Source organism: Aquarana catesbeiana, linkage group LG03 (genome assembly GCF_042186555.1).
Source record: "Aquarana catesbeiana isolate 2022-GZ linkage group LG03, ASM4218655v1, whole genome shotgun sequence".
Taxonomy (NCBI): Eukaryota; Metazoa; Chordata; class Amphibia; order Anura; family Ranidae; genus Aquarana; species Aquarana catesbeiana.
The window spans coordinates 121934534-121951988 of record NC_133326.1 but is presented as its reverse complement, the minus strand read 5'-3'; the positions used below and the strand labels follow the sequence as shown (position 1 = coordinate 121951988).

The 17455-nt window shown below is 42.0% G+C and overlaps 1 protein-coding gene across 1 annotated transcript in view; it reads left to right on the top strand.

The window, feature by feature from the left end:
- Positions 1-17455, top strand: part of VPS13C (vacuolar protein sorting 13 homolog C) — a 548274-nt gene that overhangs the window by 414423 nt on the left and 116396 nt on the right. Inside the window, exons 63-67 of the mRNA XM_073619118.1 lie at positions 10830-11219; positions 11927-12031; positions 16207-16371; positions 16556-16684; positions 16780-16913. Coding sequence (XP_073475219.1) covers positions 10830-11219; positions 11927-12031; positions 16207-16371; positions 16556-16684; positions 16780-16913 — 923 coding nt within the window. The remainder of the gene's footprint in view (positions 1-10829; positions 11220-11926; positions 12032-16206; positions 16372-16555; positions 16685-16779; positions 16914-17455) is intronic.

The window sequence follows — 17455 nt, the reverse complement described above, 5'->3', positions numbered from 1 at the left end:
AATTAGTGGGCCATAAACTCCTAGCACAGTCCAGTCACAGTGACTAAGTACATTCAGATAATGCATGGGGACTGAAACAGTCGGCTAAAGAAACTATATATATATATATATATATATATATATATATATATATATATATATATATATATATATATATATATATATATATATATATATATTTATTATAATATAATTTTTTTTTTTCATAATTTTTATTAGCACCAATTATAGTTTACAACGGTTAGAACACAAACAACAAAATACACAATTTTTTTTTTTAATAAATAAAACAAACAAAAACAGTAAACAAACCAAGAGGCCAACACACTCCTATCTTTCTCTTCATTACATCAACACTATTCGTGTAAATATCTCGTCCCTTTCCCTCCTTCTTCTTTCCCCCGTTTTGTCTATCTCACGCTGTATCCATCCATGGGAAAAAATCCCCCCTGCAATAAGACCAACAGTCATATATATCTATAGGTACGCCTATCTATACAATCCATTTATATCCTAAACTTATCCCTCTGACTCTTCCTTTCTCTTTTTCCACCTTTCTTCCCTCCTTCTTTTCCCTTTATTCTCCCTCTCCCTTTCTTTTTCCTCTTTTTTTTCCACCTCTCCCTTTCTCTCCCTTTTTCTCCTCCTACCTTTTATTTACTCTCCCTTATTTCACCCTCTTTCACTTATCCTTCCCCACATTTCCTATAATTTGAAAAAGAATCCATCCATCCCTGGAGTTCCATCTGTTGCTATTATAAAAGGAATCCTCCTGGGCATGCCCAGCGTTAAATCCCATATATTTTTTAACTTTTTTATTGACCCCCTATTTTGACAAACCTGCCGTTCTTTTAATACAGTGTCATTAACCTGTAGGCGCCATTCCTCGTATGTTGGCACATTTGGGGAAATCCATTTTTGTGCGATTAGCTTTCGCCCAATAAACAACATCTTGTTAATTGCTATCCTAATTGTTGGTATGTATGTATGTTTCTTTTTCTAGGCACCCCAGCAAACTTATTTGGTATACCCAGTTAATAGTATCAATTATTTTTTGCCAGTACCTAAATCATTTGGGACATTTCCATAGCATATGCATTAGGTCAGCTGAGATTCTTCTACAGCGGGGACAGTCAGATGTATCTCGTCTACCCCAGTAATACAATTTAACTGGGGTCCTATACACCCTATGAATTATGTATAACTGTGTTAAAGTTTGCTGGAGTGAAACTGATACCGATTGTACTTGTTCCAAAATATTTTGCCATTTTTTTATCTGTTCGATCTCCTAGGTCCTTTTCCCATCCCCGTCTAGCTTGACTGGTAGCCTTTCCCTGGAGTTGGTCAATTAAATAGCCATATATTTTAGATATGATGCCCTTTTTCAATTGTATCTTTGCGATTAAGTCTATTAATGGTGGAAAAATCTGATGAGAACACAGTAGTGCCATCACTTGACTGCTCCTGGCCCCTGCACGTTATACTGTATATCTGCAATTAGTGGGCCATAGACTCCTAGCACAATGACTAAGTACATTCAGATAATGCATGGGGACTGAAACAGTCAGCTAAAGGAACAAACTAAATACTTAACCAAATACTTTGTTGAAAATGTTTTTGATTTTATTACAGCACTGAGTCTTTTTGGGTATGAGTCTATCAGCATGGCACATCTTGACTCTTCTTTGCAAAAACACTCCAAATCTGTCAGATTGCGAGGGCATCTCCTGTGCACAGCCCTCTTCAGATCACCCCACAGATTTTCAATCAGATTCAGGTCTGGGCCATTCCAAAACTTGAATATTTTTCTGGTGAATCCATTCCTTTGTTGATTTGGATGTATGCTTTGGGTCGTTGTCATGCTGAAACATGAAGTTCCTCTTCATATTCAGCTTTCTAGCAGAAGCCTGAAGGTTTTGTGCCAATATTGACTGGTATTTGGAACTGTTCATTATTCCCCCTACCTTTACTAAGGCCCCTGTTCCAGCTGAAGAAAAACAGCCCCAAAGCATGATTCTGCCACCTTCATGCTTCACTGTGGGTATGGTGTTCTTTTGGTGATATGCAGTGTTATTTTTGCACCAAACATATCTTTTGGAATTATGGCCAAAAAGTTCAACCTTCGTTTCATCAGACTAAAATATATTTTCCCACATGCTTTTGGGAGACTTCAGATGTGTTTTTGCAAAATTTTGCAAGGCCTGGATGTTTTTCTTCGTAAGAAAAGGCTTCCATCTTGTTACTCTACCCCGTAGTCCAGATATATGAAGAATACGGGAGATTGTTGTCACATGTACCAAACAGCCAGTACTTGCCAGATATTCCTGCAGCGTCTCTAATGTTGCTGTAGGCCTCTTAGCAGCCTCCCTGACCAGTTTTCCTATGGCCTTTTCATCAATTTTGGAGGGACGTCCAGTTCTTAGGAATGTCACTGCTGTGCCATATTTTCTCCACTTAATGATGACTGTCTTCACTGTGTTCCATGGTATATCTAATACCTTTTAAATTCTTTTGTACCCTTCTCCTGACTGATACCTTTTAACAATGAGATCCCTCTGATGCTTTGGAAGCTCTCTGCGAACCGTATCTTTTGCTGTAGGATGCGACTAAGAAATTTAAGGAAAAACTTACTGGAACAACTGAACTTTATTTAGGGTTAATTAGAACTTATGCAACCATGTTATTTTCATTTTTTATTTTTGCCCCCCCGCCTAAAAGATTTTGGTTTATTCTTCAATTGAGTTGTACAGATTATAGGTCACATTAAAGGTGGAAAAACTATAATACTTTGAATAAAACGTGATGGGGGGGGGGGGGCGCAACTGCTCTCACATAAGGCTTTAAGAGAGCTGTACCTCAGAAAAGACAGTGCAGAAATGTAAGCTGTAATTAAAGTGGAGTTCCACCCAAAAGTGGAACTTCCACTCATCGTGTCACAGTTGACACCTTTCAGGGGGGAGGGGGGTGCAGATACCTGCGGTTATTTACGCCACTTCCCGTCCCCCCCCCCCCCGCTGTCTGCTGGGAAACACACTGGTCCCAGAGACAGCAGGGACCATCCATATTGCGCTGCGCGACTCGCGCATGCGCAGTAGGGAACCAGGAAGTGAAGGCGCAAGCCTTCACTTCCTGATTCCCTTACCGAAGATGGAGGCGGCAGCACCCGAGGACCGAGAGACGGTTCGGCCTCGGGTGCCGACATCGTGGGCGCCCTGGACAGGTAAGGGTCCATGTTTTAAAAGTCAGCAGCTGCAGTATTTGTAGCTGCTGACTTTTAAAAAATAAATTTTGGCGGCGCTCCGCTTTAACAAACCATACGTACCTCCCTCAATACTTTCCAGTGATACTTCATTGAGTTGTTTTTTTTAAAAAAAAGGTAAGGCCATCCATAGATGGAGAGATTTTCTGTAGTTGCAGGAAAGAAAGTAAGTGGTTGACTGTGTTGATGAGGGAATCCCTCCCGTGGAGCCATTGTGTTCTTTCGACAGGGGAAGCTGTTTCCGCCAGGAGAACACAGTGATTATTGCTAGCGGCTATAACAGCCATTATCAATAATTGCATGTAAAATCCGTCAGGCTTTACCCAAGTTGATCGATCAACATGGGTACAGTCAGCCTGCCCATACATGGTTCAAATCTCAGCTGGTTCCTGTTGAACCGGCAGAGATTCGAATCGTCTATGGCCGGCTTAATAGGTAATATATAGTCTTTAAAGGAGTGATAATGAACTCAAATGTTAGTCAAAGATTAGTGGAAGATTGAAGGCCAGTATAATGCTTGCAAGGTTCTTGGCATTTTAATTGACAGTTTTAGAGTTTTCCATCAGCTTTCAATTACAGCAATCTACCACCTACGACTTTCTTTTTTTCCTGCTTCAAGCAGTCATTTAGTTAAAATTGTAGTACAAAATTGATCAGAACTGCACAGTAATGACTGATTTTTTTTTTTTTTTTCCAGTCATCTATTAAGACTGATTAAGCTTTTGTAGGGGTTGTAAAAGTAATTTTTTTTTTTTTTTTTAAATACCAAACATGTTATACTTGCCTTCACTGTGCAGCTCGTTTTGCACAGAGTGGACCTGGTCTTCTGGGGTCCATCGGTGGCTGTTTCAGCTCCTCCCCGAGAGAACTAACCACCTTAATGCGAGCTCCCTCGCATGGTGGTTAGTTCTTGCGGGCACGCTCCCGTGATACAGCCGGCGGCTATAGCCGCTCACTGTATCACTCGGCCCCGCCCCCCGGCACGCCGCGTCATTGGATGTGATTGACAGCAGCGCGAGCCAATGGCTGCGCTGCTTTCACTCCATCCACTGTAGCCAATCAGCGGCCAGGCTGAGCGGCGAAATGGATGTCGTGAGCGAGCGCGGGACTTTCGAGGGGTCAGGTAAGTAAAACGGGGGGGCTGGGGGCGGCGGTATTGTCGAAGTTTTTTCATCTTAATGCATAGAATGCATTAGGTGAAAAAACTTTTACCTTTACAACCCCTTTAATGGAGTACTACAAAACTGCCAACAATATTTTAAATTATTCTTTACATTAAGCCGGTATAACTTCAAGAGAATGTAGTATTTCCTGTCAAATAAGAGTATTGTTATTATACAAGATTTATATAACGCCAACAGATTGTGCAGCGCTTTACAACATGATAAAAAAAATCCCACTTCAGGGCTATAAATTATAGAATTACTTGATTCCTGCAACAAGATGTAAACAAGAGGTTAAATTCATTAATTTCCAGAATTGACCTCTTTCTGGTCTCCCACGCCACAATTCCACTTGTCACGGGGGCACAGATTGGACACATCGCACTCTCAGACCACGCTCCGATCTCTTTGACCCTAAATTGGAAACGGCCGGCTCCCAAGGGAGCCACCTGGCGTCTAAACGAATCCCTTATTCAAGATCCGGAGGTGAGAGCAGATATTTTGCGAGAACTGAATCTCTTTTTCGAGAGTAACAAACAATCGGTCCCCAACCCGCTAACTATATGGTCAGCGCATAAATGTTACATAAGAGGAATATTTATTAAACATGGCCACAGACTCAAAATAGCCAGAGAAAAAATACTATCTGAACTACTCGTAAAATTACACGATTGCGAAAAACGTCACAAACACCATCCAGACAGGGCCACAGAGGCAGAAGTAACCAAGCTCCGAGAGCAAATCAGAGAGCATTCTCTGTTTCATGCTAAGAATAACCTTTTGAGGATATGCAGAACCTTTTACGAGTTTGGAGATAAGTGCAGCAGAACACTTGCAAACGTCATACGGACCCAGCGCAACCTTTCCTACATCACCGCCTTATCTTCTTCCACAGGATCCAAAATTCACGATTCCGCAGAAATGGCTGAGTCTTTCAGGGTATTTTATGAAGCCCTGTACAATCTACACTCCTCTCCCTCGGGGGAACGGAACCAAAATAGTGTAGACTCTATAGAGGCATATCTCGCAGCTGCGAAACTACCTTCCCTCAATGAGGAGGAGATTTGCTCTCACAGCCTATTACCCCAGATGAGCTCACAAAGGCCTTAACCAACACCCCGACGGGGAAAGCGCCCGGCCCCGATGGTTTCACCATCACCTATTATAAAACCTTCCAAACTCAACTGGCAGCTCACTTCGTTACTGCTTTCAATGCCATACTGGATAACCAGGCCATAACTACAGATATCCTGCAAGCCAGTATATCTGTCATCCCTAAGCCTGAAAAAGACCCGCTGATGTGTGCGAGTTACAGGCCTATCTCCCTTCTTAATTGTGATCTGAAGCTATTCACAAAAATCCTGGCTGAGTGAATAGGCTCAGTTCTCCAACGCATAATCCCTCTGGACCAAGCAGGCTTTATCCGTAACAGAGAGGCTCGAGATAATACCATCAGGACGATAAATGTAGTGGCTAGGGCTAAACGCCTCAACATCCCATTCATGTTGTTATCTACGGACGCCGAAAAGGCGTTTGACAGGGTAAATTGGACTTTCCTCTTGGCCACCCTGCGACGCCTTGGCATGCCAGCTCCTATGTTGTCCTGGATTTCTGCCATATATTCCTCTCCTACAGCAACAGTTAGGGTAAATGGGAGTACTTCTAGCCCCTTTAAGATGAGTAACGGTACGAGGCAGGGATGTCCACTTTCCCCGCTCCTTTTTATAATTTCACTAGAGCCCTTATTACAACATATAAGGCTTAACCCGAACATCAAGGGACTCGAGACAAGCACTTATCACCATAAAATTGCCGCGTATGCGGACGACCTATTATTCTACATCTCGGATCCTCATACGTCTCTCCCAAACTTACTATCGGCCATACGTAAATACGGGGAGTTATCGGATTTCAAAATTAACTTCCAAAATCAGAGGCGCTTATCATCACTCTTACCCCTAGATCCCGGGCCTCCATTAGCGGCAATTTCCCCTTCCGGTGGTCTCCTCAGGCCATCAAGTATCTAGGCACAAAAATCCCCTCTGATCTACACCTCATTTACCAACTCAACTTTCAACCACTTCTGAGTGTGTTCTCCTCAGACCTAGACAGATGGAGGGGCCTGGCGGTCTCCTGGTTCGGCAGATGCAATGTTTTAAAAATGAACATCATGCCGAGACTGCGCTACCTCCTCCAGGCACTGCCTGTTAGGATACCACAGGAATTCTTCCGTAAGTTACGCTCAGTATTTGTTAGATATGTCTGGCGGGGCAAACCACCGAGGCTCAAGAGATCCCTATTACAAAGACCAAAACTGAGAGGAGGCGTGGGCCTCCCTGACCCAGCTCTATATTACACAGCAGTCCACATGAACAGAATTGTAGACTGGTGCAGACACTCATCACACAAGCTGTGGATTGGATTAGAACAGGAAACGATTCCGTTTCCCATTGAGGGTCTACCCTGGAGTGGAACTCGCTCTTCCAGACTCTTACCTTCACACCCATTGCTGGATGCCACCTTGGAGGAACTCCGTAGATACTCCAGAATGGTGGAGACGCCCAATTTTCCTTCCCCAATGACACCCATAATTGGACACCCGGATTTCCACCCAGGCCTTTCCGATCGGTCCTTTCGGCTCCACTCGGATCGGAGACTAGTTAGAGCCTCCTCCTTTTGTGGGCCTTCGGGTTGGAATGACCCTTCTAACATATACCCTAGTTTTAACACCTCCATATTGGGCAGATGGAAGATCCTACAATTGTCACACTTTCTCAGATCCCTTCCAGAGGTCTGGGGTTTTTGTAGACAACCTACACCCTTTGAGGAGTTGTGCATGGGCGAGGAGCCAATTCGGAAATCTCTTTCTCAATCTTACAACATCTTACTGACCCATATGTCCCAACAGGATCCCCCATACTTGGGGAAGTGGGAGAGAGATCTGAACATCACGTTTACAGAAGACCAAAAGACCTGAATCCTCTTCTTTGCACATAAATCCTCTCTATGTAGCAAATACCAAGAAATTACCTTCAAAATTCTGACACGATGGTACAGGACACCTTCGGTGCTGGCATCCATTTTCCCGGGGCACAGTCCCCTATGTTGGAGATGTGGCACACAAAATGGCACATTAATCCACATCTTCTGGGAATGTCCGGCCTTGACTCCTTTCTGGAGATAGGTATTGGAAATCATTCACAAACTCACTGATGTGGCTCTCCAGAACAATCCAGCGGCAGTACTCCTGAACCTGACTCCGATGTCTAGTAAGCGGTACCGCAAATCTTTGCTGAAACACCTCTTGAACGCAGCTAGGGCGTGTATTCCCAGCATGTGGAAGCAGCAGTCCACTCCAACAGTGACACAATGGTTTAGCAGGGTCTGTGATATTCAGCAGATGGAGAGCCTCACAGCTGCTCTCAGGGAAAAAGAGGAGGAACATGGCACCCGTTGAACACATTGGAATATGTTCCGCTTCTCAGATGAATACAACTCGTACACATAGATGTCTGTTCCCGGATGCTTCGGGACTGCGGGCCGCCGGCCTCGCCAGAACCCTATACCTTCCCCTCCTTCCTTCTTGCTTTTCCACTTCTGTTTCCCCTCATTCCTATTCCCTTTTTGCTTTTTTGGCACTAATAGTGTTCTTTGCCTCTTTTCCCCAGCAGTAAAGGGGAAAGGGGGTAAGGAAAAAACAAAAAAAAAAAACCCCGGATTGCAGTATCCCATATTGGTGCCACTCCTATGTTCGTAGGATTGAACACCATAATTTGTATATAACGCAATACATAGACTTAATTCACCATAAGATGGCAGAGCACTACTCAGACAACAGGGATAGACTGGAGTGACCCCTCGGAAAGTCACATAGTTAGTTACAATGTTTTGTTGGAGCTCCCTCGTTTGAATTATACTTAGATCTAAGCTTATTACTTAACTTCGGACAGAGGGCACTATCCCCAGCACCGATGGATAAATCAAGCTGGTACCGTTAACCTACGACTATCTGCCTTAATAGCACATTTCAAAGGAACCATACCTGCTGTTAAACCTATATATACTTGATTTTCTTTTCTTTTTTGTGTGTGAAAAATACTTACAGAAACAGATAACTGTCATACTGTATTGTTGAATTCTATGTATAATCTGCACTCCCTAAATAAAGATTTTAATAAATTCATTAATGATGCCCACTCACTTTTTAGTTTGAGCTTAAAGTACATCTAAACCCAATTACTACAATCTCATATAAGCATGCCATTTTAGCAGATGTTTTCAAATAGTTTAAATATGCAGCTTTTCCTTAAGAATACCTGGTGATCCTGCTGATAAGGGTTTAGACACTTTCTCTTATGGGGTTACCAGTTGTGTCTTAGTTGCGCTCCTGAATTATCGTATGTACCCTTGATTGAGGCTTTAAGGGTCCAATCCCAAACACATTATACAGACATTGGCTAACCTTGTCCAATTAACAATGACTGGAAGCCAATGCTGGAGCATGTGTTTGTGGACTTGAAGTTGGAAAAAAAATTGGAAGAGATCAGCAACATTGTGATGCAAAAAAAGGATAAAAATGGTGAAAACAGTATTTTATATAATGCACACTACTTTAATAAACTAAATATCACCCAGTTGGAATTACTTTAATCTTTTCACTTGGTCTAGGACCAATAAGATCTATATGTCTATTGGAACTTCAGCCAAAGCTTTTTTTTTTTTTTGTTCTAATCTTGGATATAATCAAGAAGGACTGGATTCTCTTAAAGGTTTTAATTGCATCCTATTTCCTTGGAAAGATTGCTAAGGGCTTGTTCATACTGCCCATGCACTAAATGCTCAAATTTAGTGTTCAGGCAGTTGTAATTTTCCAGCCGCAGTGGGTACTGGAAAGAGGGGCAATGTGATGAATGTTTTAGTGCATCACACTTTTTTTTTTTTTTTTTCTTTAAACTTTATTTGAATTGCAAAAATTGAAACTCCACTCATGTCTCCACATGTTAACGCAGTGCATTGTGCAGCGACATGTGGTGCCTAAATGTTTGCTGCGATAAAATGCTACATGTTTGCATTTTTACCTCAGCTCACTGCACTACAATTCTGGGCTGCATGTGAAATGGCACATAGAAAGCAATTGTTTTATTTGTGCAACAGCAGCAACTGACATTTATCCAATGCAAACAGATGCCAGTCACTTCCAGTCACACAATCTGTGATATAAAGAAAAATACTAGCTGCGCTAGAGTAAACTATATCAGTCAAGTGATAGAAAATCAAAGCGTATATATAAAAAAAAAAAAGTTCATGTAAACCAGACAATTTAAAGTGCAATGTGCATAAGAAATACTGTCAAATATTTTAAGTGCGTAAACAGATACAAAAGTGCTTAGTGCTTCATATTAATATAATAAACAATCCTGATAGATGATCATAAAGTGATTAGTGAAAAGTCCTATAATTCAACATCAAATAAGTGTGTAAAAACAGTGTCCATAGATAGTGTCATCCAACATGCCTGTGAAATCCTTGGTGCTGCAAATCATGCTCAAGTGCACTTCAGTGGCCCCCTTAGGTTAATGTGCTCACCTCAGAGCGTGTGACCCAGCTGCTACACTGAGTCAAAACACGCTTTGGAGCCACCCCCGAGCTCTGTATTGATCAACAGATGTCAGTCTCCAGCTTGGTATCAATGCAGCTCCATAGATATAAACTCGATGGTGTAATATCGATGGGAAAATTTATTAATAAATATATAACACTCCCCACAATGGGGTACTCACATTATCCCGGTGCGTAAGTGCCAATCACTGCACTACAACACCCAGCTGACCTGCCCTCCCCCTCCAAGAAGTTCTGCAGCCTCAAACTTGGCTCAGTGCAGGGCACACTACTCACCAGACAGGCAGATCTGTTACCCCGCAGAGGAGCCTGAGGAGGAGAAGCACATCGCCGGAGGACACAAAAAACTGAGCTAAGGGGGAGGGGGCTGAGCCGGAGCTGGTCCACTGGGGGCAAGGGAAATCCCCACTGACAGCTGAAACGTCATTGGTTAAGGAAGCGGCAGCCCTGCTCCTTAACAACTAATGACTGCCTGCATTCTTTTGAATACATTTCATCTCTCAGCGGGGGAATCGTGCTGACAGATGAAAGAGCTGAACCTGAGGGTATCGGTTTCAGGTATCGGCATTGGCACGAGTACCAATACTCGTGCAAATGCTTAGTATCGGCACTGATATCGGTATCGGTGCAACCCTAATTTATACCCCTTTATTTTGAACTGCTGGAACTGTAGAGTAGAAAAAAAGTTACATTTCTCCATGGTGCATATTAAAATTCAGAAAAAAATAGGCTCATTGTGTAGTGATAATGTAATTAATCATTGATTGATTGATTATATTCTTTTTCAGGGAACTGCAGATGCCCACATGCTGCCAGAAGGAAGCTCCTGTGATGTCCTCCATTCACGCATCAGTGGTGAAATTATGGAGCTTGTCTTAATCAAGTACCAGGGCAGGAATTGGAATGGACATTTCAGAGTCCATGAAAATCTTCCTGAGTTTTTCACTGTGAGTTTCACTGCGGACACTGCTGAAGTAATGACTGTTGACCTTTCCGTACATGTGAAACGTGTGGGGAACCGCCTGGTGCTTTCTGTGTTTAGCCCCTACTGGATCATCAATAAGACATCTCGTATCCTGCAATACAGAGCAGAAGACATTCATGTCAAACACCCATCAGACTACAGAGATGTCATTCTTTTCTCATTCAAGAAGAAGAACATCTTCAGCAAGAACAAGGTACTATAAAGTTATGAGTGTATGTGATCAGATGTTTGTACATTAGTATCTGGCTTTTGTCTTTACAAATGAAAAAACACTTTTGTATGTTATATTCTCTGTAGGAACTATAAAATAGACTTTTGTAAAGTTTATCTTCTAATCGTATTCAAGACAAATTAATGTTCCATACAATTCAATTAACAGAACAACCTGTGTGCCATTATATGGGCCCACTTGCATATTAGTGTTGAATTAATATGCAATAAAACAAATGAACTGTGGTGTGGTTCTTCTTCATTCTGAATAGAACCCTAACATGCTGTTACTGTAACAGGCAGCACACCCACGCTGTAAAAAAAATACATATATCTTTTGTTTTTTGTGCATTAAAGTTTGCTTCCTGACTATTCAAAATTATTGGGCTGCCTTAATGGCATGCAATTAATGTTTGACAATGTAGTGCATTAATGCAATGTATCGTCTAAATGGGGCCATAGTGACATTTCTTTTATTAACTAAAGTTTAACAAGCCTATGTGTCGATCAAACTGGGTTCAGTAGGTAAAATATGATTAACACCTTCTTATTCTGGCAAACTTTGGTTAGTGAAGACATGGGTACCCTATTGTTACTGAACACGGGGGCTAGAGATAATTTTCTTTTATGAAGACCCCCTTTATAGTTGCTTCTAATAACCATAATCTTGCTATTTTGATTCTAAAACAGATACAGCTGTGTATTTCCACAAGTTCCTGGTCATCTGCATTTTCTCTAGACACAGTTGGAAGTTATGGATGCGTTAAATGCCCTGCTGGCAAAATGGAGTATTTGGTGAGTTGGTATTATCAAGACCAGGAAAACTCTCCTGGTCTCCCTTTTTCTGCATGCTCACTGGCCCCAGAAGATTGCCCGGCCAATCACAGTGTGCAGCGCTGCTCACACATGTGCAGTGCGTGCCTGGCTGTGAAGCCACAGCCAGGCACCCACAGTTATAATGCCGGCGCCATGGAGAGGAGGGGGAGAGGAGCGGGGCTTCGTGCGCCACATCGCTGAACCATGGGACAGGTAAGTGTCTGATTATTAAGTCAGCAGCTACATTTTTTGTAACGGCTGACTTTTAAATGGGTGGAAATCCGCTTTAATGTGATTTAAAGAGCAGTAAGTGTTTTTTTTCTTAATCGTACAAGACAAACAAATGGATTCTCAGACCATGGGTCATTTGCTGCTACCTATAGGTGAATGGACACTGCTAAAAGCTTTGCTGGGACTGCCCTGAGTGTATCCCTATAATCCTGTTCACTTCATGAGGCCCCAATATTTTGCTAGTGTCCTTAGATAATGGACCCTACTCCTGTTGGAGAATATATTTTTTTATTCCCCATTAGACTGACACTTACATAATTACATAGTTAGTCAGGTTGAAAAAAGACACAAGTCCATCCAGTTCAACCATAAAAAAAAAAAAGAAAAAAATCGTACAATCCAATAGACCCAATTCTATACCCACAGTTGATCCAGAGGAAGGCAAAAAACCCCAGTAGAGCATGCTCCAATTTGCTACAGCAGGGGAAAAAAATTCCTTCCTGATCCCCCAAGGGATCAGGAAGGGATCCCTAAATGCTAGTACCCAGTTATATTATGTACATTTAGGAAAGTATCCAGGCCTTTCTTAAAGCAATCTACTGAGCTGGCCAGAACCACCTCTGACGGGAGTCTATTCCACATTTTCACAGCTCTTACTGTGAAGAAACCTTTCCGTATTTGGAGATGAAATCTCTTTTCCTCCAGTCGTGCCCTCTGTGTTGACCGTAAAGTGAATAACTCAACACCAATTTCACTATATGGACCCCTTATATATTTGAACATGTTGATCATATCCCCCCTTTTTCTCCTCTTCTCAAGAGTGAATAAATTTAGTTCCTCTTATCTTTCCTCATAGCTGAGCTCCCCCATGCCTCTTATCAGTTTGGTTGCCCTTCTCTGCACTTTCTCCAGTTCCCCGATATCCTTTTTGAGAACTGGTGCCCAAAACTGAACTGCATATTCCAGATGAGGTCTTACTAATGATTTGAACAGGGGCAAAATGATAAGAATATAAGAATCATTAACCACTACTCTCTGAATTCTGTCTTTTAGAAAGTTTTCTATCCATTTACAAACTCATATTTCCAAGCCTGCAGACTTTAACTTACACATGAGCCGTGTGTGCGGAACTGTATCAAACGCTTTTGCAAAATCCAAGTATACCACGTCCACAGCCACCCCTCTGTCCAATGTTTTACTTACCTCTTCATAAACTTCTATCAAGACCTGACTGCTTATTGTCTTGAGGCTAACTAACAGTTTCTGAATCATTTACCCTTGGTTTAAACCTGGGGAACCCTAACCGGACCCCGCAGGGCCAGCCTTTAATGTTTGCTTCAGGCACTGGATTCTGCATAAGGCATTCACTTTAATTCATATTGGCTGGGATTCTCGCTCTGAGCCTCTTATCTCTGCATAACCACCAGACGTCCGCCCTCTGGGTGTCGTGCTCAACCCAGTCGTCACCCTCTCCCTTTACAATTTTGTTAATCCTCTCCATGCAGTAGTCATCCGGTAAAGACCCCAAATCTGTGCCTCTCTCATTCCCCGGAAGTGCAAAACAAGTAAAGTTGCCAGGGTATACCGTGACATGGGGTATTTGAGGTCTCTGAACCTGGGGAAACAACAAAACGTGTGACAGGGAGTGTTGGTGTCAGGTTTGTATGTTTTTTTTATATAGCTTTAGCATACACCCTAAACCATCTGGATCTGTATTGTTATTTAAGGGAAAAGGCACTGTAGCCAGCTGGGGTCTGGCCCCTGCACAGACCAAGCAGTTCTCTTTTTTTAAGGGTGTTAGCAGTATATATTAACCATTCAAGCCATTCATTCTTATCCACTTAACTTGAGTGGGAGCACCTAGGTCTCGGCGAGAGGGAGTCTGCTACTCACCGATATTTTGGACGGAACCGTTCGATCCACCACCTAATCCTTACTTCCGGCTCGAAAGGACCATGATGTCAGTAAAATTCCATTCTCTCACTAATCAGTCAACTCCGGTCATGTTGATTAGAAGACAGATTTATTATAAATGTATCGATACATAGGGGTGGTGAACTTTTACAGCAAGGAGTTCCGTGCAAAGTCACGCAGAAACACTGTACACAGGTTGTTTTATAGCAGTATTTGGCAAACTTCCATTGGCTAAGGCACACTGGTGACTCATGGTGCATTATCAGCTTTATTGCCAAATCCAGTGTGCCTTTCACAAGATTTCCTATTATGGTAACTTTTGCTAGTTCCTTAAGTATGTTTTTAGGCGTTGGTCAGAACTAAGCCAGTTGCATAAACAATAAGTCAGCGCCATTTTAGCTAGAAAAAGAGCATATAAGGAACAAGGCAAATGTCGATATGACCTGTAATTCTTTGCATATTTCTTATCAGTTATTTTGCCCTTTTATCTAGGATCCTCAGGAGGAACCCTTCTGAATTTTCCAGAAAATGTCAGGATTCTTGGGCTTTTTCCGCATCAATCATCTGTGTTTTGTGTGGGGGGTTTTTAGCACAGGTTGCAGGGCCACCACCTGATCTTCTGTTCATGTTTTCAAAACTATTTGTTGCCAGGTGGCTCTCTTGCTTGAGCCAAAAGGTGCTTCTGCTGTCACCTGTCTATTCGGGTCCGTTGACCCTTCTTTTTTTTTCCTGTGAGCCTGTTGCTGTTTTGGCTATTTTTTTTTTGCCCACCAGATTGCTTGGGGACATCCCATGGTCTAAGAATCATCTCCTGTGTCCTGTACTATACGACTTAGATAATAAGTAATGTGCCTGTAAATTCCATATTTTGGAGTGCAGTGCAGGATACAGGTTCCTCCCCTCCTCCCTCTATGATCTCCTTACTGCTTGCTAAAAAACTGGAGCCTCTCAGAGTGGATCTATATAGATACACTGAGGTGGAACCCAACAAAGCTTTTGCTAGTGTCCAATGACCTGAAGGTAGTAACCTACAACCCATGGTTTAAGAAAAAATAAACACCTACCATTATGTAACCGACTTGGAGGGGGGGGGGAGAGATTAATTTCAATTAAGGTTTAAATGTCCTTTGTGAGTTTTGAGTCTTTTTCACTTATTGCTTCATCTTCATAAAATTCCCTCCCCACACAGACTTGCCTCCTCCCCATTTCCCCCATAACATTTCTGATTAACTATAGGGAGAAAGTTTCTTGACTTCGTGATATACTAGGTCTTTTGCATTTGCCCACCCAAGACTTGCTCTATAATTGTCTGTGCATGTATAAAGAACACAAATTATTTATTTTTTTTTTTTTTTGAGCTTTGAAAAAATGTGACCGATACAAGCTTTGCACTAGATGTATGTGTAATAATGTATAAGAAAATTGATTATCTAGATTCATATATTGCATTATGTTTGTAAATAAGGATGAGCTCAGGGGTGTTTGCAAACCGCATGTGCAGAGCCCGACAGGAAGTCGGCACTGGGAAGCACTAATCACAAGCTGTGAGACATTTCCCGGTCTCTGCAGCCGCGCATCGGGACAATGTCTCACTGCTTGTGATTAGTGCTCCGCAGTGCCCACTTCCTGGCGGGCTCTGCACGTGCTGTTTGCAAACATGCCTGAGCTCAACCTTATTTATAAAGTGTACAAACGCCAAAAGTCTTGGGTGCATACCGGTTAGTGTACAATGGATTTGTTTGTATTTCTTTGTGCAATATCCAAAATAAAGCATTAAAAAAAAGTTTTACTAGAAATAAGGCTATATGATGTGTGCTTATAAGTGCATGGAATATTATATCTTGATAAAGAGGACTGACTTTGAGAAGGCTGTGTGTAAGATGTTATGCTGCTAACATTTGTTGGTTGTGGCCTGAATTTTTATTTTTAGTGCATGGAGTGAAAATTGTATTGAGTAAATCATTAAATATGCTTTCCTTACAATGTATTTTGTGTTTCTTAATGTTAAGGTTGGAGTGAACATTAAAATGAGTAGCTTTAACCTAACAAGGATTGTTACTATGACACCATTCTATACTCTTGTGAACAACTGCACACTGGAGCTCGAGGTGGGGGAAATTGAAGCTGATGGTTCTTTGCCAGAATTCAAGTGGCATTACATTGGGTCATCTGAGGTATAGTGATTCTAATTCTAGGTCTAATTTATGAATTTATAATGCACCCAGTAGACATCCTTTTACTATAGGTTTAGAATTTCTGAACACCAGTTCAGACACTTATTTCCATAAATTTTTACTAAATAACCCTTCAGTTTATGAATAGTAAATGCAACACCAGTACTTTTATTCTGTTTTCCAGTGTATACCATTCTGGCCAGAAAATATCTCTGGAAAGATGTGTGTCAGAGTCGTTGGCTGTGAGACAGTATCCAAGCCTTTCTTTTTAAATAAGCAGGACAATGGCACACTGCTCAGCCTGGAGAAAATGGTGAGTTGAGGTCTTTTTTATTCTAAATAAAAATGTCCTTGTGTATTTCAGTTACTTTATTACTCATGTTAACAATGGCTTGCCCTTATTTACAGAATACAGGACTTATGGTAGATATCAGCATATCCGATCACTCAATAGTGATTAGATTCTCAGATTACTATGAAGGCGCTGCTCCTGCTCTGATCATGAACCATACACCTCGGGCTAAGCTGAAATATGGCCAGAGGTAGGCTATTAAAGTAATTTCAGTCCTGTTAAAATACAATTGCTGCTGTTTTTATCTTAAATGTTAAGATTGTGGGGTCTCAGGGCTAGTTTGTCCATGACGACCCCGATGCGAACCACTGTAAGGGTTTGGCAGGAGGCTAGGAAAATATATGGAAAGCCCAATTACATTTCACCTCACATGCCCCTGTGGGGCAACCCTATGCTACCCCATTTTTACACTTTACCGGACCCCTCTCTCTGGGCAAAAAAGGGAATTCTTACATTAAAGCATATAGTCAAGAATGGCAGGCTCATGACTTTCCAAGCCCTTAGACAATCCTTTGCTATTCCGGCCTCCTTCCAGTTCAGATACTGGCAGCTGAAGCATGCCTGTGAGGCTCAGTTCCCTGCCCCCCTTATTCTGGAACCAGACTCTATTGAAAGGCTCTTGACTTCCAGCGTGATGGGGAAGCCCCTCTTCACACTATACCTATACCTGACAGTGGAATACGATGCCAAACTAACTAAAACCTGGGAAAAGTGGAGGGTTGATATTCCCTC